The sequence below is a fragment of the Blennius ocellaris genome, assembly GCF_963422515.1.
Source record: "Blennius ocellaris genome assembly, chromosome: 6".
NCBI lineage: Eukaryota > Metazoa > Chordata > Actinopteri > Blenniiformes > Blenniidae > Blennius > Blennius ocellaris.
The window spans coordinates 22,041,336-22,068,480 of NC_137655.1; the positions used below are offsets into that span (position 1 = coordinate 22,041,336).

The following is a 27,145-nucleotide window of genomic DNA, read 5'->3' on the forward strand; positions in this document are numbered from 1 at the left end:
GAGTCAGACATGGAGGTGGGATGAAACAAAACTGAGTAGGGAGCCAGGGACAGTCTTTGAACTCATATAAAGTGTCTGTCCACACAGACAGCCAGTTCACCGCACAGCGTGCGTTCGTATATACTGCGCTGTATATTAGCCAGCATCAGGGGATCATCGTCGCTGCAAAGAAAACTTCTTATCTCAGCTGATGCTGTTCTGTCTTCAACACAACTTTCTTCGGCAAACAGAAAAAAAAACCAAAACTGGACGTGTGACAAATCTTCAGGTGAAATCTTGAGGCAAATAACAGAAGCTACTTATGCTCAGCAATTACAGGAAAGGAAGGATATTGCTTGCTTTGTCGAATTTGAGGCTGACAACAAGAACCTCCTACGGACTTTCAGAGACGAAGCATGTAATGTATATTCAGATCACTCCTCCACCTTAAGTCTGTTCTGGAGAGCCTCCTGGGGAGCGTGATCTCCGCCTGGGTGTCTGAATATGATGCTAAAACAAGGCGACACTGCGGTCAGTCACACAGGAAACTGAAAAGGCAGACAACCTCACATCCCGCCTGAGCGTCAGAAGAAGAAGAAGAAAAAAAAAAACATACTTCCTCCTTAAAAGCAACAAGTGTGAGAAATAAACATCCCTCACATAAAGGCAGTGGTACAGTGCTTTGAGGAGCAACTATAAACTAATATGACTGCTGAATTTGAAGGTGGCAGGCATGTGGCCAGACGACTCTGCTTTGGATCTTTGGAGTGACGTTACATTCACAGAAATATTCAAGTGAATAAAAAGGAAATTACAAAGCCATGTAAAAAAAAAAAAGCCTGAGGCCACGTTTCCATCACAGACAAAAGTTCAGAGACAACAAAAAGCAATGCTGTCACCACCCCGGCGTCATACTCACTGGTAATGGCTATAAGTTGACCCTGAGGCCCAAAGGATTATTTAGCAACAGGCACCTTCTGTTCACTGTTTTTGTGATGCTACAGAGACGGGAAGTAAACACATCAAGGCAGTGCTCGTAAAAACCCACAGAGGCAGACAGTTCCCATTTCTGCCAATCTATAACCCCCCCACCCCCACCCACCCACACCCCTGATTACGCAAACGATCTGAAAAGTGAAGAATGAAGTGCATCCTGCTCTCACCTTTAAACTGGCAGTGAAACAGACTAATGGCAGTACTGATACACGGTGGAAACAGTCTGCTTGCGAATACAACTGAAACCATCCTCCCCGCCCCATCATTTATCTGCTGACAAATATCACGTAGATATTTCCAATAGAGTCTGCAAAGTCTCAAGTCCAGATGCCACACATTTACAAAACGCCGCTGCTCCTGTGCAGCAGCACGACGACGCACTGGAGCCCGGCGTCCTTCCGCGAAGCCGCCTCCACTTGTTCAGTTCAGTGTCTGTCCGTGTGTCTGCCCGGAGCAGCCAGGCCCCTGCTTACCATCAGGGCTTCTTGGCTGCGGGTTTGGCTTTCCCATTGGGTCCTGTTTTGATCTGGGTCATCTCCACATCTGTCAGGGCGTCAGGGGGAAGGCACGAGCGCATGCGTTCTATGGTCTTCTGGTAAGCTGCTCGCTCCTGCTCCAGAGAGCGAATCACGTGCTTCATCTTGCTCTCCCGAGAAAGGAAGTTCTCCACGCTCGTCTCCAGCGTCTGGATCTTCTGCCGAGCAGCCTGGAGAACGCAAACACTGAACCTCAGCATATATGGGCTGTGTTACACATCTGATGGTTGCGTAAGATGGGTGTGCACAAACACATAGAGGGTGAAAATTCAGATAATTCATCCAGAAGTCAGCAACACATAAAATTGGTATCTGAACTGTAGGATAGGATCTGAACACACTGACTTAAATAGCAATTTGTCCAAGTCAGGCCTAGCAGTCTTGTAATTTGCCTTTGTCACATTACACAAGTTACGCTCTGATATATGATATTGCAATTATCTTTTTTTTTTATACATTTAACAGTATGAGGACCCTCATTAATGAGTTTACCAGTCCTTAACAGATTCACATATTTGCTGAAATGAATCTGGAGAGCATGCAGCGTTCAGTCCTTTTGTATCGGTCCCATTGTGTCTTTAAATTATATTTTAGTGCCATCTATGGGCAGGACAAGGAACTGCCACTGACTGATACTGTTCTCTCCTTCCTTCAATACAATAATAATCAATATGCATGTGAATGGAGCCAAGCATTTGCTATCCAACATATGAAGAGATACTTTGCAACTTTGTTCCTCTGGAGCCTCAAGTTTACTTCAACAAATACTGCAGACCCGCTTTTCTTTCAAGATACCAAGCCACCAGTATCGACTAGTCTTAAGAGTGAGTAGTCTTGTTCAAAGATCTAAATGAGAGTCTTTGTTTTTCGTCACCTGAAGTTTTTCGAGCAGATCCATGTTCTGTTTCTTCAACTGTGTGTTGGTCTTTTCGAGCTTGTCCAGGCGGTCCGAGTCGTCAGGCAGCGGTCCGGCGTCGAACATCTCATCCTGCAGGACATGGTACTCCACTTCATAAGCATGCAGCTGCTTCGATATGTCCATCTCCATGATCTGGGAGCCCGACAGGAGACACAAAGAGACGGAAGTTGATTGCATTTATGTCAAGTGAATTATTTTGATAAAACTAAACCACAAGAATTATATCATCTAGTTTTACATTACGCATGGCGTGTACCCACTTGAAATATTTGTATTTTTGTAAGACAACCATAGAAGATAATACATTATCCATGACTTTAAAGCCGAGGCTATGAAAAGCCTTTTTTATTTTTCCACTTTGTGTACCTTAGCGATGGTCTGCTCCATTTGCGCTTGAGTGAGTGTGGGGAGTGTCGTTTTCAAATAGTCCACGATGCTCTCAAAGCTGTCGCACTCCACTATCTCGCCCTCATGGCTGCTCAGCAAACAGAGGGCCACTTTAAAGATCACCTCCAACCCTTGGACGAACACAAAATCTGAACAAAACAGAACACACATTTTATTTTAAATGCATTTCCCTTGAGGTTATATCAATATCAAAGTAATTATCCATCTCCTTTAAAAAAAAGAGAAAAGAAAAATAGAAAATTTGTGCTCTTGAGCATTTTGCGTGTTTAAACACTGAGGACATTATTCCAAAAATATACCAAAGATGCGGGACACGAAGCCGAGGGGGAATTGTGAGGCGAAGAGCGTGAGGAACCACGGCGCTGCGTAGAGGCTCGGGCAGATCTCGTGCTCCTCAAAGTGATTGTACAAATCTCTGTGGTAGTCGTGCAGCAGCCTGGAAAGCTGGTACATCTGAATCTAAGAGAACACAGTGTGCACAGTCACACTTGAACAGATAAGACACACTCAGGTCAAAACATGTTGCATTGAAACAAACTGGTTTATCAAGGTCCACAGTATCACAAGATAATCTAAGAATTACTATTTGGCACTTTAACCTCTATCAGCCACGGATCTCCTCAAATATTACAAGAGATATTTTAGAGACTTGCTCAGACATGCATCAAGGCCAGGCCTTTTATGAGCCGTATTCTTTTACAACACGTTATTGTGAAAAGCACAGCAGGCCAAAAAAAAAAAAAAAAGAGAGAAGCAGAAGTTAGCTCAAGCAGGCTGTCGTCACACTTACAATTTCCAACGAACACAACAAGTACCTTCACCTCCTCGTATTGAAGCGCTTCACAAAGGAAAGGGCACAAACTCTTCCAGTCTTCAAAAAAACACTCGGGATTACTCAAACAGAGCCACAGTGAAGAGGGAGCTCTGCCTTGCTAAATGGTTACCTGATTAAACATTACCACGCCTGCCAATGCTGTAACTCATGTGAGGTCAGCTGATATTTAACTGAGGCTCAACAGAGCAGGTGTGGTTTCACAAAGAGGTGGAGACACTTATCAACTGTTAGTTGTTTGGTTGTTCATCAATGTTTGAAATAATCAACTGAGTGAATATGAACAAAAACCGAAATGTGTGTGTTGAAGCCCTTCATGTTTTTCATTGTATTATTATTGTAATCTAATTTAATTTAATTCATTTCAATAAAACAAACTAATATGTGTGATTTGTTACACAAAAATTAAAAAAGTTGGAATTGTATTCTTTGTATTGCTTCTGGTAATTTCATATTGGGTGTTATTAAAATAGCAAATACAGGATCTATTTCTCTGTTTTTTTAATCTGATGTGATAATTAGTACAATTTGACTTTGGAAACATTGCTTGAATCTGCAAGTTTGAATGCAAAAATAACAGGCAAAAAGTTTTAGTTTCCATTATATTCAAATCAAGCTTTTCTTGTGAGTTTACTTGTACCGAAATTTGCATTCCTCAAAGTTGAGATTAACCATTTCTGAGGGTGAAGCAGCTCAGAGCAGGAACTTGTAGGGAGAACGTCACAAGTTTAACTTTCAACACAACACATTAACGTCACAGATTCACTCCACTAACCTGCAGAGACACCATGTCAGGTCTGTACTGCCGCCGGATGCCGAAGTCGTACATCAGGAACTTCAACATATCAAACGCCTGCTCTTCACTCATGTGGAGCAGCAACACACCGGCCACAAAGCTGATTCCTTGGCAATAGCCAACCTGTGAGGCGCAAAGAGAATGACACTTGTTTTGTGCTGCAGGTTTCATGATGGTCATCACAGTTTAGTCGTGCAGCAGAGCACTGTGGGCGAAAAGCCAATGGAATTATAGTCCCTACCTCTGTATCCAGCAGAGAGTAGGCTTTCAGGAGGTTGTAGAGGGAAAGCTGCCCGGCGCCAAGCTGTGCTGAGAAGTACTGATGTGTGGGGAAGGTCCGGCCTGAGGAGGGAGACAGTAGTAGAAGAATAGTAATAGTCAAAAAAGTGATTAAAACAGTTTTATTAGTGCTTTTCTCATCATTAATAATAAATCTAAAAATCCAAAAGAACCTTTCCACAGTGGCTTCTCCAACAATAACTGTTCATAACATAACATATCACAACACAACAGAACAAGGGATCAATAAAAAGTACACATTTTTAAGTTAACTTATTTCGCATTCTTATAACATAATGGAACATTATATAACATTTTGTTGTCCGTCGAACAATAATGGCAAACAATAACTGACCAAAAGTTAGAAAGTGTCCTGTACTTATTTGTACATGAGAGGAGCCATCATAACGTTACATTACAAATCACATGACATCACTGCTACATATAAAGCCTATTCAAGGAAAAGTAATTTCCTCAAAACTTGAAAGAAAGTATTAGTTACTATTATCTGCATTTACTTACATTGTAAATAGCAAGCCACCCCATTCAATGGACTCATATCGACAACCGATAGGACAATTGGACTAATTGTTAAGTATCTGACATCATCGTAAATCCTAAATTATACATGTTCATTTCTAATCACAATGTAGAAATGTTTCTGCAATGTTCCACGATTGACTTTTCTCTGCTCTACCTGAGCACAGAGACCTGGTTTTACAAGGCGCTCACCTAAATCCACCAGGATGGCGTGCTGCTGCGCGGTGAGCTGCTTGAGCAGGTCGTAGTAGGGGGTGTCTGGTGCGTGCTGGCGCTGGGGCAGCCGGTGTCGCAGCCGGTGCTGATGGGAAAGGAGCAACCAGACCTCCCCGCGTCTGTTCTTTGGAAGTCCTGCTCAAAACCAGGAATAATGCTGTTAAGTTTCAAGCTTTACTCTTAATACAGTAGTTCTTCTATTGCCCTAGATTAGGTTTTTTCTTTTTCTTTTCTTCTGCTCTATGCTCAAACACATACAGACCTCACCTTGGCAGAGTGTGCGATACATATTCTCCATGTCTTGTGGGAACGTCGTTCTGCCCGGGGCCGTCAGTTTTTTCTCCCACATTGTCTGTGCATCTTTGGAGCACTGGCTCACATCCTGGTAGTTGAGCTTCATCTTGCGAATGTGCAGCTCATCCCTGCTTGCTGCAACACAAAAAAAAACCCAGCATACACACAAAATGAGGGAACATATGCAACATTATAGTGTTCTTTCAGGTTTCCCTGGCACATTATAAAACCATGGCAAGTAAAATGATGAAAAGGCGTGTACTTAAAAGAACCGCTTTCGCCCAAACGAGAACATCACATGTAAGCACAAAGTATACACAGAGACCCCTGCACCTTTTAACTGTATTCATGAGCTCACGTGGAAAGTATATGGCAATGAATACAAGCCCCATGGCCCCCATTTATTCCCACTATACGACCTTGTTGTGCTGGGGAAATGGAAACGCCACAGAAAAATTAGCGGGGAGAGGTACGAGGACAAATAGAAGCACAAACACCATTAAAGTATGATAATCCCTGAACATGCAAACAAAAGAGGCCAGACTGAACGAGCATAATAACCAGCTACCCGAATCATGCAAAACATCTGCCTTGATCCCAAGGGCTCCTTTTGTATTGCTTACCTTCTATTGAAAATAGTTATTCAGTGTTTGGTCCTCAGACCAGCATTGATGTCATAGTAGCAAACAAAGAGGAAAGAGGTGTGTTGGTGTTTAGAATATAAAAATTACACATAGCAGGTACAAATCAAGCCTGAAAAACACTCCACAACTGCACTTTTTTGGTGATATGGTAATAATAAAATCTGCTTCCATTCTTGTAATCTATTCATATGAATAGCGGGTTATTTGTGCAGTAATTTCCAAGGTGGAGTTTAATTTATTGGAAGGTGAGTCTTTAAAAAATTGGACTAGTGTGCAGTGTATTGACATGTTTAACAGAGTTATTAATGATATTATTTAGGCTACTGATAACAGTGAAACTATACTTGTTGCAAACACAAAAACTCTAAAGTTAGCTCAGCTAAAAAAACAAACAAAAGAAAATTCCCAAATGATAGTTTAAAGACTTGTTAACTCCGAGCTTTCCATCTCTGACCACCGTCATAAAGCATCGCATGGGAAAAACACAACTTTGAGTGTTGGAGCGTGTGGCGAGGACATAGTGTAAATCTTTGGCGACAGCTGAGGCGAAAAGATGGGGGGTTGGGGGTGCCGAAGTTATTACTGTAATAAATACTTTCATGCGCAGATAAATCTTCACAATAGAAAACCAGTGTGAACAACAACTGCCCCATGACGATTTATAAATACCACTAGTGGCAAGAGTGTGAAAAAAAAAAAAAAAAAAAAACATCACTACACACTGAAAGTAATGTAAGTGAAACAATATGGAATGGACGCTATGTTCTTCGGAAGTGTTTTGTTCTGGGCTGTATATCAAGCTGCATGTCCACAACAGTGACTCATCCTCACCCTCCAGTCGCTGGTTCTCTTTTTCCATGCGCAGCAGCAGGATCTGCTGGTGGATGGCGGTCTTCCACAGAGCCCGGTAGTCAGCTGCCGTCCTCTTCGGCCTTCCTTCAGACACTTGATCGCCCCCCCGGGGCAGCAGACGCCCCAAATTGTCCAAATTTGAGTTCAAGGCACGAGGGGAAAGGGGCAACAGGTCCCCAACATCACAGTGGTCTTATGGAGAAAAAGCATGGGCAATATACACTTCAGGTCTTTTTTCCCCCGAAATATCGATTAAAACTTGTTTGATGCAAAGGCAGACCTTGATATTATCTCTCAGCTTTGCAGCTCTACAAAACCTCACAGTGTCTTATCGTTGCTGTTTATTATGGTTTATGTACAGTATATGTTGTTCAGTCTCACTGCTCTGCTGAACATATGATTAGTTACATTAATCCCATGAGGCGACCGCTTCAATAAAAATCCTACTTGTAACTCTAAACACCCAGAACCGAACAGCACTTACATAAAATTAGCCACAAAGCAAAAAGATAACAATTCAACAGTTCAGGAAAGAGCTGGGAAAACAGTAATAGTTCTCCCGGGGCTGCCAAAGCAGATCATGTTATTTGTATGTTTGATTTGGCACAGGTTTTATGTCAATCATCCTGTTTTAGGGATCTACATGGGAAAGTCTCCTCTAAATGAGCAGTTAGAACCCCGCTTAGCTTAGCGTCAACACAGATATTGTCGCTTCATTTATATCACTTGGCCTGGCCTAAACAGTAAATTATAATAAAAGATTCAAAATTGTTTAAAAAAAAATTTTTTTTAAAGGATGTCTTCCCTGTATGAATAGAAAGTTCAGTTATATAGAAAATAGTCTCACAGGTTATTAATCATGCTTCATTATATTTAAATATATTTAATGGGTTAATGAAAACATGATAGAAATGGTGTCTACTCTCTAAATAAAAAAACAAATACAACTACAAAATGAATAGTAATGTTCGGCTCACAACGGCTCACACATAATATGCGCTTGAGGATTAGTCAAAGCGTATCGTTTGTGCATCATGTACCGAGGATCGTGTTACCGCACCTGTCTGCTGCATGGAGGCAGATGGCTTGTTCATGGGTGACGCGACCCTCAGGAAGATCTTCTGTCTCCAGGAGACCCTGCGTGGGGTCAAAGGCAGACCTCCACTCAACGAGTCACTGCTGCAACCAGAGAGGGTCCTCTTCCTGCCTTCCCCATTGCTGCAGGAGAGAACGGCAGCGTCAAAGACACCCGATCAACAAGTCAGGTGTCAACTTACACACACACTCTCTTAGCACTCTTTTATAAATGCAGGCACACAAGTCCGTCAGCGCACAGAACAGAAGAAACCTCTGACAAGCTTCTCATCAACAGGCGCTCTCAGCAGATGAGAAATGGTCCAGATAAACCTTGAACATGCTGAGGGAAGACGTGTGTGCAGCCATCAGGTGATTCCCAGTGTCCATGTTAATAAAGCAACAGCTCATAATGAGTCTTCAGACAAGTATCAGCCAGGACTGAGTTGCATGCATGCTCGTTCGTTTGTTATCTGAAAAAGAAGCTTCTTGAGTTACTTAGAGAGTTAGAGGGAAACATCAGAGATCATGAAAAAAAAGAAACTGTATTCCATCACACTCTGAATGTTCCACTTTCCTGGAGTCATACGATCCAGGCGTAGAGATATCTTCAGGTTCAAAAGCTGTGATCGTTTCAACCCTGATTCTAATAACACTGCCTTATTTGAATTATACCGACTTATGTAGAAATCATAACTGGAGCACATCTCAATATGTAAATTAATGAAATGTCGACAATCTGCAGACTTTAAAGGAGGCAACAATCAATGTGGGTAAAGATGTGCGCAACTGATGAAAACATCATAAATTGACAGCAATCCGTCCTCACCAGCTACTTTTATTAGGTTCACTCATAGAACCAAATGTGCTCCACTGCAGTGCTGCAATAATATATTATTTATAGTGAAGTCTCTCTTTACAGAGGTAATGATGCTTTGTTTTGCGTGAAATGATAAAATATGACAAAGTATTTTTGAGACATTAATGTTAAGCCACATGATTTGTAACGTGTGTAGGAGTGAGTGTACAAATAATGACTGATAATTGAATATGATAACCACGTCTAAATAAACTATTAACATTTTATGAGTAACTGTTGAACTTGAAAATGTTGATTCCTTTGAAAGAAACATATTTTTCATTTGTGTTTTCACTGTACAGTACAGCAGTGAATGAGCGTCGTCAGCACACCAGAGCCTGTACCGTCTGATCATGTGGCCAAAGAAAAACAGGAAATGACCTTGCAGAGACAAATGTCACTGAGACAACACTTTTGCTTGCAGCTGCTTTGCACTTTAAAAACATACTCTTTCACAGACTAAAGTCGACTTCTCTCCTGTTCATCAAGTCCTGCACACAGACAATAAACAACAATCAACCAAAGTAAAGTAATTTGACCATCTTAAGTATATTCACATTTCAAATCCCGGCCTCTCTCCGAGTGGAGATTTTCTACTGAAGATCTTGTCATTTTTTTTTTTTTTTTTAACCTCACTTTCAACGTAGACACGAAGAAGACTGGACTGCTGCCAGAATAAATTAAACATCCTGTGGAAATGATATTTTACAAAGGTCTGCTCCACCGAATCTCATTCATAATGGAAATGTTAACCTTTCCTTTCTGCCACCAGGACACCTGGACCCTGTCAAGACAGCGCACAAGTAATGAGCCAGACTCAATGTGTGTCTTCTTCTCTTCGTCTGAATATTAACATCTGAATATAGAAACACATCAGTGGGCTGAACTCGCCTGATGCTTATTCCTTCGGCGTCGTGAATTGCCTTGTCAGCTGTGTTGATCAGACGGTGTGAGATAAGAGTTATTAAAAGCTATAAGTCCATGTTAAATGCAGTTTGCCGTGCAGAAGGCTTCAAATGCACATGCAAGTACAACAGCCGAAAAAACGGGGTGTCAGTTTTCCCTTCTCCTCCTGAGTGAAACACAAAATAAGGGTGCAGGTCCCGTTGCAAAGACGACGGGGAAATTAAAAATAGCTGGAACGTATTTTTTTTTAGTAATAGAAAGTCGGTGTGTGTCGACGAGGGGAATAAAGGTAGAAAGATACAGGACAGGGAAGCTGGGGGTTAAACGTGTTTGACAGCCAACAGGTACAACGGGTACTTCCCTCCCAGCAGGAGAACAGTTTCCATTCCCACCCCATCGCATCCCCCCTCTCACGTCCCTTGTCGGTGTGTTTAGGTTTAAATATGGGGGGGGGGGTTGTTTTGAGAGCCCCTCACCTCTTGAGACTCCCACTGTCTGCCAGAGAGCCCAGAGAGCCCAGGGAGCCCAGGGAGCCCTGGTAAAAGCTTTTCAGGAAAGTGGGGGCAGAGAAGGAGGAGGAGAGGCTGAAGGAGGACTCGCTCTCCGAAACACTGCGTGTTCTCGATACAGCCACGGGACTGGGCAGGCCAAACATGAAATGCCCACAAATAAAAACAATCGTTACACAATCGAAAGAGCTTCTGGTGGGAGCACAGAAAGAAAAAAGAAAAAAGAAAAAAAAAAAAACACTGAGGAACTTGTGAGGGATCAAAACAGTGACAGGAAATGTATGATGCTATTGTTCCAGGACAGTGGCGCAGGAGGTGAGGAGGTTTTGAACTGATCAAAGAGCTGCAAATAGATTACATTGTCTTGTGCGTACATCAAAAGTCAACTCAACATTTGGTTAAAGTTGTTAAAGTGATTAAAAGAGAAGCATTGAAATCTAATTCTGTAAGCAACGGTAGGATTAGCTTCAGACGTCACACAGAAGCTCACTCCCTTATTAAATATGTCTAGAGTTGCAAACATGTGCAAAACATGGCCTCCTGCAGCAGAACTACAGCGATGCACCATTCCTTTCCACACATAGACGAGAACGGCGCCGGCTGGTTGGATTGCCCTACCTGCTCTGCAGAAGTTCCTGATTCACAGATTGCTGTCTGCGAAGTGGAGCCTGTCTGATCTGACTGGCCGACTGGCCGTCAAAGGAGATGCGCTTCTTCACCGGCGGGTGGCTGAAGGTGTGAGCGCGCCGGCGGAACTGCTGCCCACTTTCCGGATCCTCGTCGGGGAAGGCAGGGGGAGACCCCGGGGGAGAGTGGCCAGGGGATTCCTCGTCCTGCTGAGGAGGGCAGAGGCACAGACACGTGTGAATCCGTTCAAAAGAAATGCACAATGACAGGATTTCACCGTGATTGTGTTTTTTTCATGCCTGCACAACCGCGTGAACGGCTGAAACAAGTGGAAAGGAAATCCAAGATCGCAACAAAAGCTACAAACTGTGAAGTGACATGGCTGCACTCACCCATTCAAGTCCAGGTTCAACTTCTCTACTCAACACGTTTGCAGTCAGTTCTGCCTCATGCCCTGTTGGTACAACTCCCACATCTATTGTATTCTAATGGACGATGTCCTGTGACTCACAGCAGCTCAGACTATTGGTGGGAAGTGACCTCTACATGAAAACCCTCCTCTCCCCACCCTCCATGCTTTTATTTTTTAGAGACCTTCCTCTTTACGCTCTGACATGACAATATCATCATATCTGCTTCATTCACTGTGCACGTGATTAATGTTCGTGAGACGTTTTCTTCTCTTACAGACGACAAAGCCAGGACAGACATGGTTCAGCAGACACTTATGACAGGAATTTCCTTCTTTTTCTTTCTCCCTGCAGGACAGCACATCCTGACAAAATACCCACAAGTCTACTGACTCACCTAACTCCAAAGCAAACAGACTTTTCGGTCTGTCAATATGACAGAAATGGTTCAGACATAAATTATTAATAACCAAAGTATATCTTGAAATACCTTCAAATGCACTGCATAAATCAAAACTGTGTTATTGCAACTATAAATTAGAAGTATGAGCATCTCCGAGAGCCCATGTTGATTGATATGGAGGACAAATAATAAGATGTAGCAGCTTACTTCAGTCCTTCAGCCTGCAGAGCTGCCACTCCAAGGCCAGATTTTCCTCACTTGACAGTTCCGATTTGCGGCAAGACTGACATGGCAGGATAGACGCACGAGGCAAAGTCGGCCATATGACAAGCACGGGGAGGCTCTTTCATGTGTCTGTGTGTTCGCAGCTACGAGCGACACACTTTTAAAGAGGAACTGCACAAATTGTATACGTCAAAGTCTATTTTCAGGTATTTGGAAACGTGTGGTTTCAAGTCACTGCGCATGTTCCTTTACTTCAGGCTGTGAAAAGTAATCTAGTACGCAGTCCTTAGTTTGAGTGTGGGTAGGGCTTGAGGGCATTTCTGTGTTTGCATGTTCTCTTTCTGCATTTTTAAGGAAGAAAATAGGAGATTTGGGACATAAAACAATAAAAAGATTATATGTATTATGACAGTTTAGTAGGACATTGTGGCCTTCAGTGAATCTCTATTGGAGCTCATACCTCCAGGAAAAAGTGACCACTAAAAACACAAGACATCTCACTAATATCAAGCAATTTAATGACTTAACAAGTTGTAGCTCAGCTGGTGGAGCAGGTCATCTCCCAGTCCCAAGGATTTCCAAATTGTTCTCCACGGTGGTCGGTCACAGCAGCTGTTTGGTGTGAACGTGACAAACGCTATTAAGCGCTGTGAGACTGCTGGAGTAGTGCAATGGAATATATTTACATGGGACTCTATTCACCGTATCAACTAAAAATACTAGCCTGATTCACAACACTTGTATTTAAATGAGGGTTTTGCAAGTTTTAAAACTTTGTATCTGCTATGAAGTAACTGGACGATGACCCGAACAACTGAGAAGAATAAAACACAATATGTAAGAACATGGACTTGTGTTTGTGGAGGACGTTAACAAATATATTGGAGAGGTTACAGCAAGAAAAAATAAAATTTGGATCAAAAAGTTAAATCAGATGAAGTGTGGCTACGTCAATATTGTGGGAAAAACAACAACAAAAGAGGAAATGTGGAAAATATGTTAAAACTTAAAAAAAGTGATCAAATATAAATCTCATGATAAAGACAAAATCTCATGATAAATTGTCCTTTTCTGGATTTTCCATTGCACATCCATTGAGGCAAACATGCTAATTGGACATTTTGTATATTCTGCATGTTGTTTTGCCTGCTTGCCATAAACAATTTTCTAGTCATACAGCCATGAACAGCTCTCACATGTCTGCAAGTGCAAAGTTTTAGTAATTCAAACCCTTTTCTCTGATTTGACTCAAACATTAATCATCTGTTTGTATTGTTCTGAGTGCGACACATTTACAGAGTGAGCTGTCGCGCACTTCTTTCACTTGCTTGTGACTGATGGGGAGTCAGAAGGACGACATCACACACTCGCTCCACATTCAGCACAGCGGTTACACACTGAAGGCAACAACCTCAAATGGTTCACTGATCGCTCTGTAAACACGTCCCCTGCTGTACGGCTCTGCCTTTTGGCCAAAGCCGCATCACCACGAGGCTGTGTGGGAATATTCTGCTCATAATCACGTCTCCCTGCGAGATGAGCGCCATCCCATCCACCCGCTGACATTGATGAAAGTGTGAGTATGCTCGTCACGCCTCCTCCTTTCCAGAGGACAGAGTTGGAGTATAACGTGATTTTTAAAAGCTACTGGGTATATAACGTGATAATTCCCAAAGTCCCCTGACTGAGGCTGTGGGAATTATCATGTTTCTTCCTCAAGGACACTTACTCTGTCAAAGCTGCCCATGCTTCCCATGCTCCCCAAGCGGCCCCGCATTCGGCTGGCACCCTGTTGACAGACGTGATTACACAAAAGGAAGTGATAAAAACACAAACTGGTGAATACAAACAAGTCATTCAAAACATTTTTTTGGAACCATTTTGCAATTTTGAATAAAAAAACAGCTGGTTTTGTTGTTAAAATTGTTCGAAATTGGAAGTGAATGAGGAAAAAGCCACAAATGTTTCCTAATTTAACCATTTTTATCATATCGCTGCTCCGATAAGCCTGTGAGACACAAACAGATGGCAGCAGAGGTCTCCCATTGCCTGGATCTTACTGCTAAGGAATTATTCTGCTGTCTCACTGGCAGATATGGGTCAATCCAAATCCCCTGGATGACAATGACACAGAAACAGCAACTGATACGCAGACTGAGCGAGCACACAAATAAAGGACAAAACAAAGCCGTTTAATTCTCTCCGGGGTGGAAAAATAAGAGACAGCAATAGGGAGAACAAAGAAAAAGGAAAAGGAAACTTTCAAAAGGAAAATCTAATAAAGATAAGGCAAGCGCCGGGGGAAGACTTTTCAGTAAAAACACTTTTTGGGTGACCCACCCTTGCAAAGATGTTTTCCAGAGAGCTGGTGAGGGACGTGCGCGCTTTATTCTTCAGAATATCAAGTTTGAAGCGGCTGCCGGTGGCGGCGCCGTCCCCTGTCGACGAGTTGTTCGCTACATTCTGAAAGGCAATACCAACAGACACAGGATCAAACTAATTAATGTAATAATTAAAGGAGAAGATTACTGAACTTTCACCCTGTTACAGCTGCGGAGCACTGATCATAACACAATGAACAACCAACAAGGGAGGAGCTGTTTCTGGAGTTCTGCCATTTAGCCTGGAATCCCCCAGGCTAAGTCATTCTGAAGAAACAAAATTCTTCTGTACTTTAAATGTCATGTTTTCCCCTCAGCAACGAGGAATAAATGTGCATTTTGTTTTAAGAGCGGGAAACTTTTGCATGCACTCAAAAGCAATATAAGTGTCATATAAGGGTCATCAACTTCAGTCAGAATGAAGATTAATATTTTAAAGTCCTTTATATAGCTTCATTCGTAGAAAAGCATACTGGTCAGAATAAAATGTCATACTGCTTTTTGAGCATTAAAAACCACAGGAAATTCAGAAAGAGGGAAGTGGGTGAGCTTGTTTACATGTACACGAGAAATCTGATCATCATCATTATCTGCAGTTGTCAGATTATTCAACTGGTCTCCAAAACAGCACAATAAAAAATTATTTATCAGACATTGGTCTTCTGATGATGATGATGAGAAATGAGACTAACACACAGTTTTCTTGGATGTTCGTTATCTGATTCATTTTGTTATGTTATATCTGTCAATGTGTGTAAAAATACTGTAGCAGACACAACATTGGCGGAAGACTTAAAGACAACAAATATCATGTGTACTTCTGGAGTGAGAAGGAAATGGATTTCATGTTACATGGAATGAAAAACTCTCGACACAACTAACATTAACAGGTTTCGCCTCATTCAGCAAGACAATACCAGAGGCATCCTTTGCTGGGAGTCAGTGGGAGTTTTCTCTCTTGTGAAATAAAAAATACAGCTTTTGCAGTTAAAGCTTTTTGCTGCAAGTTTTCTGTAGGTGGAGGCAGTTACCTGAGGGGCCTCTCCGATGTGCAGGTGGGTTTTTTGTTTGGTTTCACAGAGCTGTCTCAACTGAAGAATCATCAGCTCATTCTCTTCCTGGTCAGACCCGGGCTTCATTCTCTGTAGATACGGACGCACAACAAACTAAGCTGGGAACAAAAACACTGTATTTTGAAGCAGATGTAACATCTGTAAAATATATCAGACAATTTTCAGGATGTCTTTTATCTGTTTGCTCTAAAAAGTGCCAAATTAGTGAAACTCGTACCTGAACTCGCTCAAAAATCTCAACCCGCTCATTGTCGGTCAGCTGGGAGAGATATTTTTGGATGGCAAGCTTTGCTCTGGGGGGATAGAGACCTGGAAACCAAGGACGAAGTAAAAGCACTCTTTCAGTTTGCTTTAAAAGTGAGACGCAGACCATGCATCAATGTATTCATGAGTGAAGCCGGGGAGACGTGCTGCGTGTGTGACTCAGACTCACGAGGCTCACCTTCGATCCTCTCGCAGAGCTTGTGCAGGTCGTGCATGGGGCAGGCTTCACAGAGCTGGATCGGGGTCTTGTTGCTTTGTAAGGCTGCAGCGGTGGTGAAGGCCTGCTTCAGGGTCAGCATCACCTCGTCCACCTGACACATGAAATCCAACATGAGGGCGACGCATGCAGAAAAACAAGCTTCCGTTGCTTGCATTCCATTTGTCCGACTCACCAAGGATTCACTAGCACACTGAAAGACGTAGCACACATATTGACTGGGACCGGATTCTTCTTGGTGCCGACAGATGAATCCAAAATGATCCGTTTGCTTGATTCCCTGTAACAGAAACAGTAAGCGCAGAATAAGTTTGGAGCATTCCTGAATCACTTTGGGAAACTGCAGCTCACTACAGTACAAATCAATTCAATAATAATGAATCTTGACATTTTCTACTTTGTATTCAATCAGTAAAAGTCCACCGTCTCCATCATCCTTATGCTGGATGTCTATTTGAAGATACTGGACTGTATGGAGCTGTAAAAGGGTCATATATCTCTTCCTCGCTAATAAAAATGTCTTGTGATTTTCATCTGTTAGTTGATCTTTTGGTAAGGGTGCAGCGGAAACACAAGAGCAAGACTGTGACAGTCAATACATTTAGTAAATGAACCTACCTGACAGCAGGATGAGATATCTTTGAAGTTCTTCTCCAGCACCACCGTCTTGCTGTCAGGACTTATGAGGTTTATTTCAAAACGACCAACCTGTGCAACAAAAAACAAATAAAAATAATATTAATAATGAATAATATTAGAGGACCACAATGTGTGTATATTAACAGATCAGAGGTGCCACTTCAAGCAAAGACAAGCACAGTGTCAAGAGTCTCATTGTTAGAAGTATTGCTCTTCAGAGACATGTTCAATGGCAAACATAAACATAGCTTTTCAGAATCGAGGTCAACAAGTCTGCAGTAATGATTTTTCCCATAATTGACTGCTATGTAGAGTATCAGATTGAGTGTTGTGCTCTCGATTTTAAAATTAGCTTCATGAGGAAACGGGCATGGTGTGCGAGGAATGGAAGCTGGCTCACGCTACAGTCAGTCCGCGTGCTTTTCATAAAGTTGCGGCCTTTTGGCGTTCACAGGGGTAGTACTGTGCTCACAAATTCAACACGGGAGTTACAGCTCTTTAAGTGAGGCGGTTACACAGCGCGAGCCAGTCTGTACATTAGAACTGGCAGCTATGTGCACATAAAAATGATTTGCAAGTAGCGACAAGCTCGGCAGCTGGACTGAGCACCGACTGGGTTTCAGTGACAAACAGCTCTGACGCAAAACAGCATTTGGTGTTCTGGTGCCACGCATGAAATCAAATTCCTCGAGTCAAATTAGGATTGAGCTGTAGTAACCCACAGCAAAAAACTGCCCATTCATCTAATTGACAAAGAGGATATAGTTAGTGTGGAGTGACTTCAGACAATATGAAACATTACCACACTCGGTACTGCTGCATTCTGCATGTTGATCACCCTAACCACAATCACTTTCCTTTCTATTTGTTGTAAGCATTCCCATCCATTCACTTTCTATTCTGCTGTATCTAACTTCTGACTGATTGCAACTGACTATGAGTGAAAGCAGAGTACATACTGGAAGGACCATCAGTCCATCGGAGTCCAAATTCACTAATAAGCCTCAAATACATGTTTTTGCAAGAAATGAGAGGACCCTGGAAAACACACACACACACGCCCAGGGAGAATATGCAAACTTGGCATAGTAAGGCCCCTGAACTCGGACCCAAACAGGGCAGCACAATGTCAGTGAATATTGTTCTAATATGCAGGTCAATGTAAATCTGCGTAGCTCTCTTCTGACGCTAAACAGCTTGATTTTCTTAAGAGATGATCCCAAGGTTTTGCTTGCATTTTGAGTAAAACTGTGCATGATTATCAGCAACCCATTAAATACTTTAACTACAGCTTCTGAGACAGTTTGAGCAATCATATGTGGAATGGTGGTCTGGAGACCTAATGGAGGCTATGGTGTGTAATATGACTAACAAGCTGAAGCTAAACGGAGGATGAACACACTATATCAGTATGTCGGATTCTAGACGACAGTTTTGACAGCCACGACAATCATTCAATCATTATTTACACTTCCTCTACCTGGAAGAGCATCGTGCGGTTCTTGTCTGTGTCGGACGGCTGGACATTGTTTGGCGCGCTGGCATGTCTGCGGCGTTGGGAGCCCATGATGACTCCTTCGCCCGGCTTCCTCTGCAGACTGCCTGCCATGCTGCTGCAGCGCGTACGGAACTCCTGCGGCTCCTCAAACCCGGAGTCCTCCAGGATGCATTCTGGGAATGTTCCTCTCAAGCTGCTCTGACTGCCGCTGCCAGACATGCCTTTACCTGGACCCAACGCAGCAAAGACACAAATCACTGAAAGTGAATGTTGCAAATGTTGCTATTGCTCCTTTTTCTACTCATATGTGTGTTCGCTGAAAGTCTCTGCAGTTTAAAGTCACTATGCTGAATCATTTCAGTAAGTCTTTCCCGAATCTTTAATTTGCTTGAGGGTCTTACCTCCGCCTGCATTCATGTCCTCCACTGCAGGAGGTTCGGGGTCATCCACTTTCACATTCAGAGCAGAAGAAATCGTCTCGCTTTCTTCTCCTATGAGGAACTCAACGGGGGCGGTCTCCGTGGACCCTCGCTGCCCGTTGAGCAGCCGCAGGCGCTTGCGCTCAGTCTCATGCTGTCGAAACTTGTCGATACAGTCATCTATGAGGGTGGTTGGAGCCTTTTTGTGGCCAACTGTCACCTGAAATATTTTAAAAACCAGCCAATTAAAGCTTTTTTGCATTAAAAATACAAAATACAACAAAAAATAAATACACAGGATATTGGATGTGTGCAGGATTTCTACCTTGCCGCAGTAAAGCACTTCGAACTTCTGCGAGTTATAAAAAGCCTCGTCAGCTTCCTGTTTGGGTTTTGCATCTTCCTTTAGAGCCGATTTAGACAATTGCCGAATGCTAGTGATCACCTCGGGGACCTGTTGGTGAGGAAAGTGGAGAGAAGAGACATAATGAATAACAAAAGACAAAAGGAAGTCCAACACAACCCAGCCCTTTCTCCAGCTTAAAAACACAAAAATAACACCTCGGCGAAGCCCTTTGACATCAAAAGCAGTAACCCTTAAAAGCCTGTGCCTGCAAAGACCATTATTTAATTAAAGGTCAGTAGTAGAGACACCATTTCAGCTGAAAGTCATTCAAAAGTAAAGCAGATAAAAGTAAAATGTATAATATACTCACATATTCAATCATAACATTTTATCAATGACTGGTTTGAGCACAGACGTGAGATAATAACAAATACAAGCCCATTCTACAACCTGTTTTGATAAATAATGGAACCTAATATAATACTACAACTTCTAATATTGTACCTTCGAAAACAAATAGCACAAGATTTGTTCAAGTGTTTTTCAGCGACAGAAAGATCAAAAGTTGCGGCAAGCTTCAGGAAGTGCCCACGCTCCGCCGGACTAAACAGACAAGACACAGGCAAGAAATCACAGATTTGAAGGTCAGGGAGCCCGTTTCTCCTCCACTGAGTGAGGCACTTTAACATGTGGAGGAACAGCAAGTTCCGTCAAAGCAGAAACCGTGCTTTGGTAACAAGCATTCTGGAAAAATAAAAACAACCCAAAAGGTCAAGGCAAACTATACAGAATCAATCAGCAATACTTAGCAGTGTCAAGCCAAACCAACCTTATCAGTTGAGACCCATTTACAATTTAGACTGAGGGAAAAGTTGAAAAGTCACAGAGCAGCGAATCGTGGATGTGCTAAAGTTTTGGCATCTCAAGTTCTCAAAAGACTAAAAACAAATCTATAAACCAGCACCTCTGCCAAGGTCGGCCAAACACTCTATTTAACAACAATGAGAGCTAAAACAAGCAGTGGCCCCACACACAGCACACATCTCACATCAGATAAGGGCTGCAGACTGACTGGTGAAACAAATATACTTATGTTGCACACCAGGGAGAAGGTTTATGTAAAGTTTATGTGGGAGGTTTAATAGACAAACAGGAAAGGAAAGGCTGGAAGTAAAAAGGAAAAACATCCGGACAAAGACGAGCTACGTACTTGACACACAAATCAAGCGTGTCTCCTGCAGGGCAACCATGACGACACGGGTTATTTTCAAGTCCCATTTTCCATGTGCCCCGGCTTCTCAAGGCTGTGAGCTGAGCCGAGCTGGTGACAGAGGCCTGGGCTCAGATGAAGAGGAGCACAGGTGGTGGGAGTGACACGCTTTCCCAGAAGCGTCTAAACTTGAACAAAACTCTGGTCTGAGCATCTGATTACCAGGTGTTTCCACACAGACACAGGAAATATGGGCACAAAATAAACACAATATGTGGTAAGATAGAAGAGGCGGGGAAAAAGGGATGAACATCGAATTAAAAAGTGGAGGAAAAAAAAATATTTCCTGCACTGGTCTGTTAGAAGAGACTTTAAGTGGTTCCAGGGTCTAAAGTTCTAAGAGGCATTTCCACTTGAGTTTAGGAATTCCAAGTGTCAACCTGGTAAAGCTTTGACAACTCCGAGTTCAGCTGTGAAGAAACAGCACGTGTTGTAAAACTTCATTGTTTTCCTCCAAGTGTGTCTGAAAGACGTTCAGGACGACACAGCCGCCAGAGAAGTGTGAGGATTTTAATTTTTTTTAAATTATTAAAAATAACCTAAATATTCTCTCAAAATACACATCTTGAAGCAATCAATGTCTTGTAAGTGTGATGGAGGGAAATTCAAATCTTAAAATCTGCTTGAAAACCCTTGGTGCAACATTTGCAGAATATGTATAAAGATCTACCAGATTTAAAATAAACATTCACACTAAAAAGGGCTTTTTACTGCCAATGGAGCCCATCAGACATAAATAATAATGAACTAGTTGAGAGAGCCGGAGGGGAACACAGCGTTTTAAATCTGGGGGGGTTTGAATTAGGATACGTGAAATAAGAGATTGCCCTCAAGACTACCTTAAGTAGTAACCTTGATTCTAAAATACACACTCCACATTGCTGAATTAAAACCAGATGGGAATTTGTTGTTCGACTAATTCAGTAAATTTATCACCGTCTTGAAAAGGAGACAAAATAAAGCGACAGTGGACTCTGGAGAACACAAACTCATTCAGAGTTCAAGGTAATCGAAACGCCTTCCTGGCCAAGAATCACAGCTGCAGTGTCAGATCACCACAACGAGACGCGACGGATGCGGAGGGAAAAATATATAATTTACAGAGCCGTCTTGACATTTAAAAGAACTGCTTTTTTATACATGAGTAAGACGACGCCTCACCACCATTTGATGCAATTAATTATTTGTAGTCCACCTGATACGGAAGCAGTGAAGGTGCTCATTCCTTGGAAGGAGACAAGCACAGACAAGCAGAAGACTGTTGGGCAACAGAGGGAAGCCAGATTTCTCAGAAAAAATTTTTTTTCTCAAAGACATCCTCACACCACAACTCGCCTTCAGGTTTTTCACTCATCGCCGCCCACCTTGTGAAATATCAATGACACTGGTTATGAGTTAAAGCCGCTCTGCATAAACACCAGTAGCCGAGTGCAGCTTTAGAGCTTAGGTGAAAACAAACATGAGGATTGTCCTCTCACAGCTCGGGCACTCTCCGTGCACGACTCACAAAAGGTCCAACTTCACTGCGATGGACCCTAAAAATATCAGATCAGAAAGTAGCTGGCACTTTTGCTGCTTGAGTCGGGAACGTTAAGCCAAACCACTGGCAGCCCACAGCATCTGCATTTAAGTCCAAATAGACCTCTTTTAGATCCACCATCTCTGGGGTAGGAGTGGAAACACATTAAGAAACTGAAGGCAACTCCCATTGCCAAAGAAGGAACAATCACATGCATGTATATGTATCTGAAAAGTTAGTCAAGAATGAATAAGACAGAAAAACAACTATTGGCCAGAAATAGCACACTTGTGAAATATAATTAGAAAGTTGTGTTTACACCAAGTATTATTATTATTATTATTATTATTATTGTTATTATTAAGTCTGAGTGTGGCAGCGGTTCATTACAGCCAGTGCTTTTCCATCTGCCTGAGAGCGGGCAGCAACAGCGCACCAAGTTCAAGTTCCAACATAAAACAAAAAGGCCTTTATGTCAGGTTTACACGAGGTGAGAGGCACACATCACGGCAGGAACTCGCGACGAGTCAAGTCAGCAGGAGAGTAACTTTTGTTTATAATACCCCAAAATCCTGGGAATGAAATGTGAATTCTGGCAATAAAGTGATAAAAAGACAAGGATGACTGCGTTTTAGCCTTACGCCTGCAGAAACTTACCCGAGCCTGTGATTATGACACCGTCCTGAAAATTATATACCTGTGGCTAGGAGGAAAAAGTGAATGCATGCCATAATCATTTGCACACGAAGTTACAAGGAGCCTTCATTATTCCATACAACTACATCTTAGGGAATTACTTTTTTTTTTTCTTTCCTCATTTAATGTTAAAGGTGTAGAGAAACTGGAGGACTATCAGATAAGAATCAGTCGTCTTTAGTTTCTTGTTTTTCAAGATCACGTTAGCAGAAAGCGGTGGAGACACTGCTGTGGCAATGAAAAGGCAAGTGTAACAAAGATCGAGCTTTTTGAAGGCAAGGGCAAAGCCACATATGTTTCTTTTCTGTGTGTAACATAATAATCTGTAATACAGTTAGAAACAGTGTGCATCTATGTGTTGTTATTCTTTGTGAATAATGATATTGTTCAACCTTGCATGGCTGAAAGAGAGAGAGGGTTCTGGAGTCTCTTGCCCTGATTTAGTTTATTCGTTATGTGTCCCTGTCACTGGGTGACAGACAGCGCCCACGTGACTGCAGGGGGTCACCCAGAGAGATTCCTCCGTGGGTCAGCTCCAAGTCGGACAAAGGCAGACGCGAGGTGCATCTGTGTTCGACGCTATAGGTCACACCGTGGACTGGTGGCTTGAGCAAGTTTTTAAATGTGAACCTGCTGCTTCCACAGTCTCGCTGAGAGTAACACAGTATCAGCACGTCAGTGAAGTAAAAGGTTAAACTTTTTTTTTTTTTTTTTAAAGGGCTTGTGCAAGTAGAAGGAACAATAAGTTAACGTCACAAAGTTATACCTGGTGTATAAACTGTCATCAGGGGATCAAAACACGTTTACCTTCACATACACCAGGAGAGAAGTTGTACTTCTAGTCGAGGAGGACGAACCTGATTTGAAGAACTTAACCTTGCAAAAGACATTCGGCAACACGTGCCATGTATCGAATGGGCCATTGACAACTTTCAGGTTAGAAAAAAAAAAGGAAAGAAAGGACAAAAAGGAAAAGGAAAAGCACACAGAAGTGCTGACTCAGCATCTGGAATCATCATTTCATTTATGCAGTTTTGGTTTGTTTTGCAGCATTTTACAAGGCCCACAATGAGATTTAAACACAGACTAAAGCCTGCGAACCATCAAATCATTACCCGCGACTTGCAAGCCGCTGTTGCACATAACAACAGTTATACTGTTGACAGATTAGCCAAGGCATTCCACCGCGTACACCTTTCTCGTCGGCGGCCAAACCAGTTTTCACCGAGTAATGATGGTGCATGAGGTATGTTCGGGATGCCTTTGTAACTGCAGCAAAATACTTGGAGCTCGGCGGTAAGGCGAGATACCAGGAAAGTGTGGCCTGCACTCCCATCGCTCACGAGTCCACAAACAGTGTACTCAAGCTCTGCACATACCTCAGGAAATGTGATACAGTGCAGGCATCAGTCAGATCAGAGCATAACTCCAAATCTGTTTGCGAGCGTTACTTGTTGATGCTTCCTGGGTCACGTGGGGAATGGGAATACCACGAGCAAGTGTAAGCCTTCGGTTTGCATTACAATCAGGGTCACACCCTCGCAACTCAAAACCACATTCAAAATCTTATCAAATGGAGAAAATACAAAAATGTGAGTTGGCGTTTTTTGTTTTTTTGTTTCCCCGGGAATGATTTAGGTTAAACTGACATCAGAGTACATTCATGTCAACTTACAGGACAACCCAAACTGCATGACAACACAATTGATCTTCACAGTCCGACTGATGAGTTCCTGATTCCTGACTGTTTACAACATCTTAGTATGTTACTCAAGACTGGCATGCTGATCAGCATGGGAATATGCTGACTCTGTATTGTGCATATTCACTTCTTATTACACCACATGCACCAAGTAGAAGCATCTGATTTCTGATGGTTTCTGATAGAAACAAAACATGTACCATATAGGTGCTCAGAATAGCTGCAAAAACAATAAATAATAATCCAACCCAATACAGAAACAGGAAATACAATCAAAACACACACTGATTTCTACATTTGTGTTTCTCTTGTTGTTAATGTGATTAAGTTGCATCCCTGTTATTGATCTGGAGTTCACTGAGCTCTTTAGGACCACAGTACTGATCCTCTGAAGACAAAAGCACAGAAATGGATTAACGTGGAGCCAAAACAACAAGCCCAGTCTGCTCGTTTTATCATACCCACCAAAATGTGGCCTAAATACTTAATGCCAAGGCAAACGTGTTTGTCCCATTGACTTAATCTGCCTTTGTCTGAAGGTAAATACACAGAGATGTCGCCTAAAGAAAACTGCATTCATTCACTGGTCTTGTGTGGTGAGAAAGTATTGACATCAGCACAAATACCTGGAGGAGTTCAAAATGTTCAACCTATTTGGAATGTATGAAGTTATGACGGTGACAGGTTGACTGTGGTCCTGGAAAGTTTTTAAAAGAAAAGTGACTTTCAGATGTGCCTCATTTGCATCCAAATCTCCTGATCAGTTTGAGTCCAGTACTTCTGTTTGGTGCATGGCTTCCTTATGCAAAAACTGTAGTTTTATTTAGGTTTGGGGTTTTTTTTTTACGCGCAGGCCTACCTGGTTGGGATCGCAGGTCCTGAAGACGTGACAGGACATCTCGGACTCGGGGTTGTCCGGCTGGCCCCGCAGGAGGTACGCAAAGTACGCGAGCTCATTGCTGTTGTGGATGAAGCGAGAGATGAGCTGCGCTTTGTGCTCGAAGATGAACACGGACGCGTTGCTGCTGCTGGTGGGGACGCATCGCACGAAAGGGGGGCAGAGGACCAGGTGGACATCCCGGGGCTGCATGACGGGGCCGCAGTCCCCCTTCTCGCTCCTGCGGCGGATCTCGGCCACCAGCCAGGGCAGCATGGGCAGGGTGGTCCGCCTGTCCAGCGCGGACCACCCGATGTAAGTCAGGGCGAACCTCCTGTCTAACTTCTCCTTCTCATCCTTACTCTCCATGTCGACCCAGCTGCCTGCGAGCCCACGCGTAGAAAACCACTGGGCGGATAAAACTATTTCTACAAACGTGTCACCAGTGCAGGATTCCCTGCAGCGCAGTTTTTTGGTTTAGTTTGCAACACTTTCCATGTCGACATCTACTAAAGTTGACACGAGGAAGCGTTTCGCATCATGCTCGACATGTGCTCTCCATTTTATCCAAATGTGTTGTTTTTTTTAAATTAATAAATAAAAAAAGCAATCCGATTTATTCCCTTCAGAGGTTTGCAGCAGATCTACTTGTATTTCCGGGCTTGTTTGCATTTGGGCCTGGGTGTAAAACTAAACACCCCTCTTGCTGCACTGTCCCAACCTAAAAACGTGGCTGTGGATGGCTCCTGTGTAAACACAAGAAGCCTCCTGGAGAAATCTGCTGTCGTTTGACGCGCGGCGCGTCGTCGCTCCGAGGCGCGCGAGCGCAGGCGCATCCACGCCGTCCCGGCCCCGAGATCCTGCGGCGCACAAGCTGTGCTGAAGCGCTGCCGTCCGTCTGCCCCGGAGAACAATACGATACATACATTGGTGCGCGTTCGTCGCTGTTCCAGCGCAGCCTCTCGCCCGCGATCCTTTCTCCCCACAACGCCTTGGAGGCGGAGCGGCTGTGTGCGCGCTGACGAACCCGCCCCGCCGCCCCATGTGCTGGGGGAGCGGCGGAGCGGCGGAGCCGCGGCGTGGAACGTGACAGGACGTGACTCCGCCTTCCTCCACGGTACACGCGCCGTTACATGGAAAACTCTCTCCCAAGGCCAGTGTGGAAAGGAAAGGTCTTTTCAGGCCGTTACGACTTGAGTTCTGTTGAGTACTGTTTATATTTTACAGCAATAATACTACTGATCCCCAGGAAAACACACTCATAAGGCAACATACCAGTGAGGCCAGACACATGTGTTTACAAATAAGCTTTGCTGAATCATAGTGTTAGACTGTGATGCATCAGTGAAGCGTCCACCTTCCACACGTCTTAAATATCCAAGCACCCATCCCATTCCCAAAATAGCACCCTGGCCATATATAACCTCACAACCGAGGCAGCAGTCAGTAGTTTTACAGCTTCGCAAACCCCACTGCCCTGGTATGCATGCAGCTGAAGCGCCGAATGCTTTAAGATTACAGGTTTATGAAGTCATAGGGTGTGTTTTGGTTTGGGTGTTTAATCCCATGCACACAGTGCATCTATTTATTGTGGAGACGTGTGGTTAGAGTACACAAAGTTGTGATTAAACAACAACAACAGAGTCTCCGAACTGCTGCAAAACTTTCAGATGCATGTAAGAAACTCTGAATGTGATTTAAAGTAACAGATAACATAAGCTCTTAGCATTTTATATACGGTACTCACACACACACACACACACACACACACACACACACACACACACACACACACACACACACACACACACACACACACACACACACACTTCATTTAAATACAGTGCCTTAATAAACCTTTTTCAGATTGAGGCCCTCAGTGATCCAAATTATTGTACTTTTAAACAGCTAGTAAATAGAAAGCATTAATTAAGAGGACT

General features: G+C 43.0%; 1 protein-coding gene across 3 annotated transcripts; it reads right to left on the reverse strand.

Annotated features, from left to right (window-relative positions):
- Nucleotides 1-1,093: 1,093 nt before the first annotated feature.
- tbc1d4 (TBC1 domain family, member 4) lies at nt 1,094-26,226 on the reverse strand. 3 transcript variants are annotated; one of them, XM_080497564.1, is made up of 23 exons: nt 25,188-26,226; nt 19,121-19,249; nt 18,778-19,015; nt 18,359-18,603; nt 16,858-16,947; nt 16,415-16,519; nt 16,201-16,333; nt 15,976-16,067; nt 15,717-15,827; nt 14,645-14,767; nt 14,034-14,093; nt 11,258-11,475; nt 10,607-10,768; nt 8,352-8,509; nt 7,271-7,483; nt 5,769-5,930; nt 5,478-5,636; nt 4,708-4,808; nt 4,446-4,589; nt 3,138-3,297; nt 2,797-2,966; nt 2,386-2,562; nt 1,094-1,681 (listed from the first exon to the last, which is right to left on the reverse strand). In XM_080497564.1, the coding sequence occupies exons 1-23, from the start codon at nt 25,572-25,574 to the stop codon at nt 1,451-1,453; spliced, it is 3,768 nt and encodes a 1,255-aa protein (XP_080353690.1). In that variant the 5' UTR covers nt 25,575-26,226; the 3' UTR covers nt 1,094-1,450. The 3 variants fall into 3 exon arrangements, with proteins under 3 accessions (XP_080353690.1, XP_080353689.1, XP_080353691.1); XM_080497563.1 differs by having other exon boundaries at nt 16,192-16,333; XM_080497565.1 differs by lacking the exon at nt 10,607-10,768 and having other exon boundaries at nt 16,192-16,333.
- Nucleotides 26,227-27,145: the final 919 nt, after the last annotated feature.

Coding starts and splice junctions, on each gene's coding strand:
- tbc1d4 (XM_080497563.1), bottom strand. CDS start 25,574: ATGGAGAGTAAGGATGAGAAGGAGAAGTTAGACAGGAGGTTCGCCCTG. Junction 19,016..19,120: donor AAGTGCTTTACTGCGGCAAG/GTAGAAATCCTG, acceptor AAAATATTTCAG/GTGACAGTTGGCCACAAAAA. Junction 5,931..7,270: donor AGAGAACCAGCGACTGGAGG/GTGAGGATGAGT, acceptor TTTGTGTTGCAG/CAAGCAGGGATGAGCTGCAC.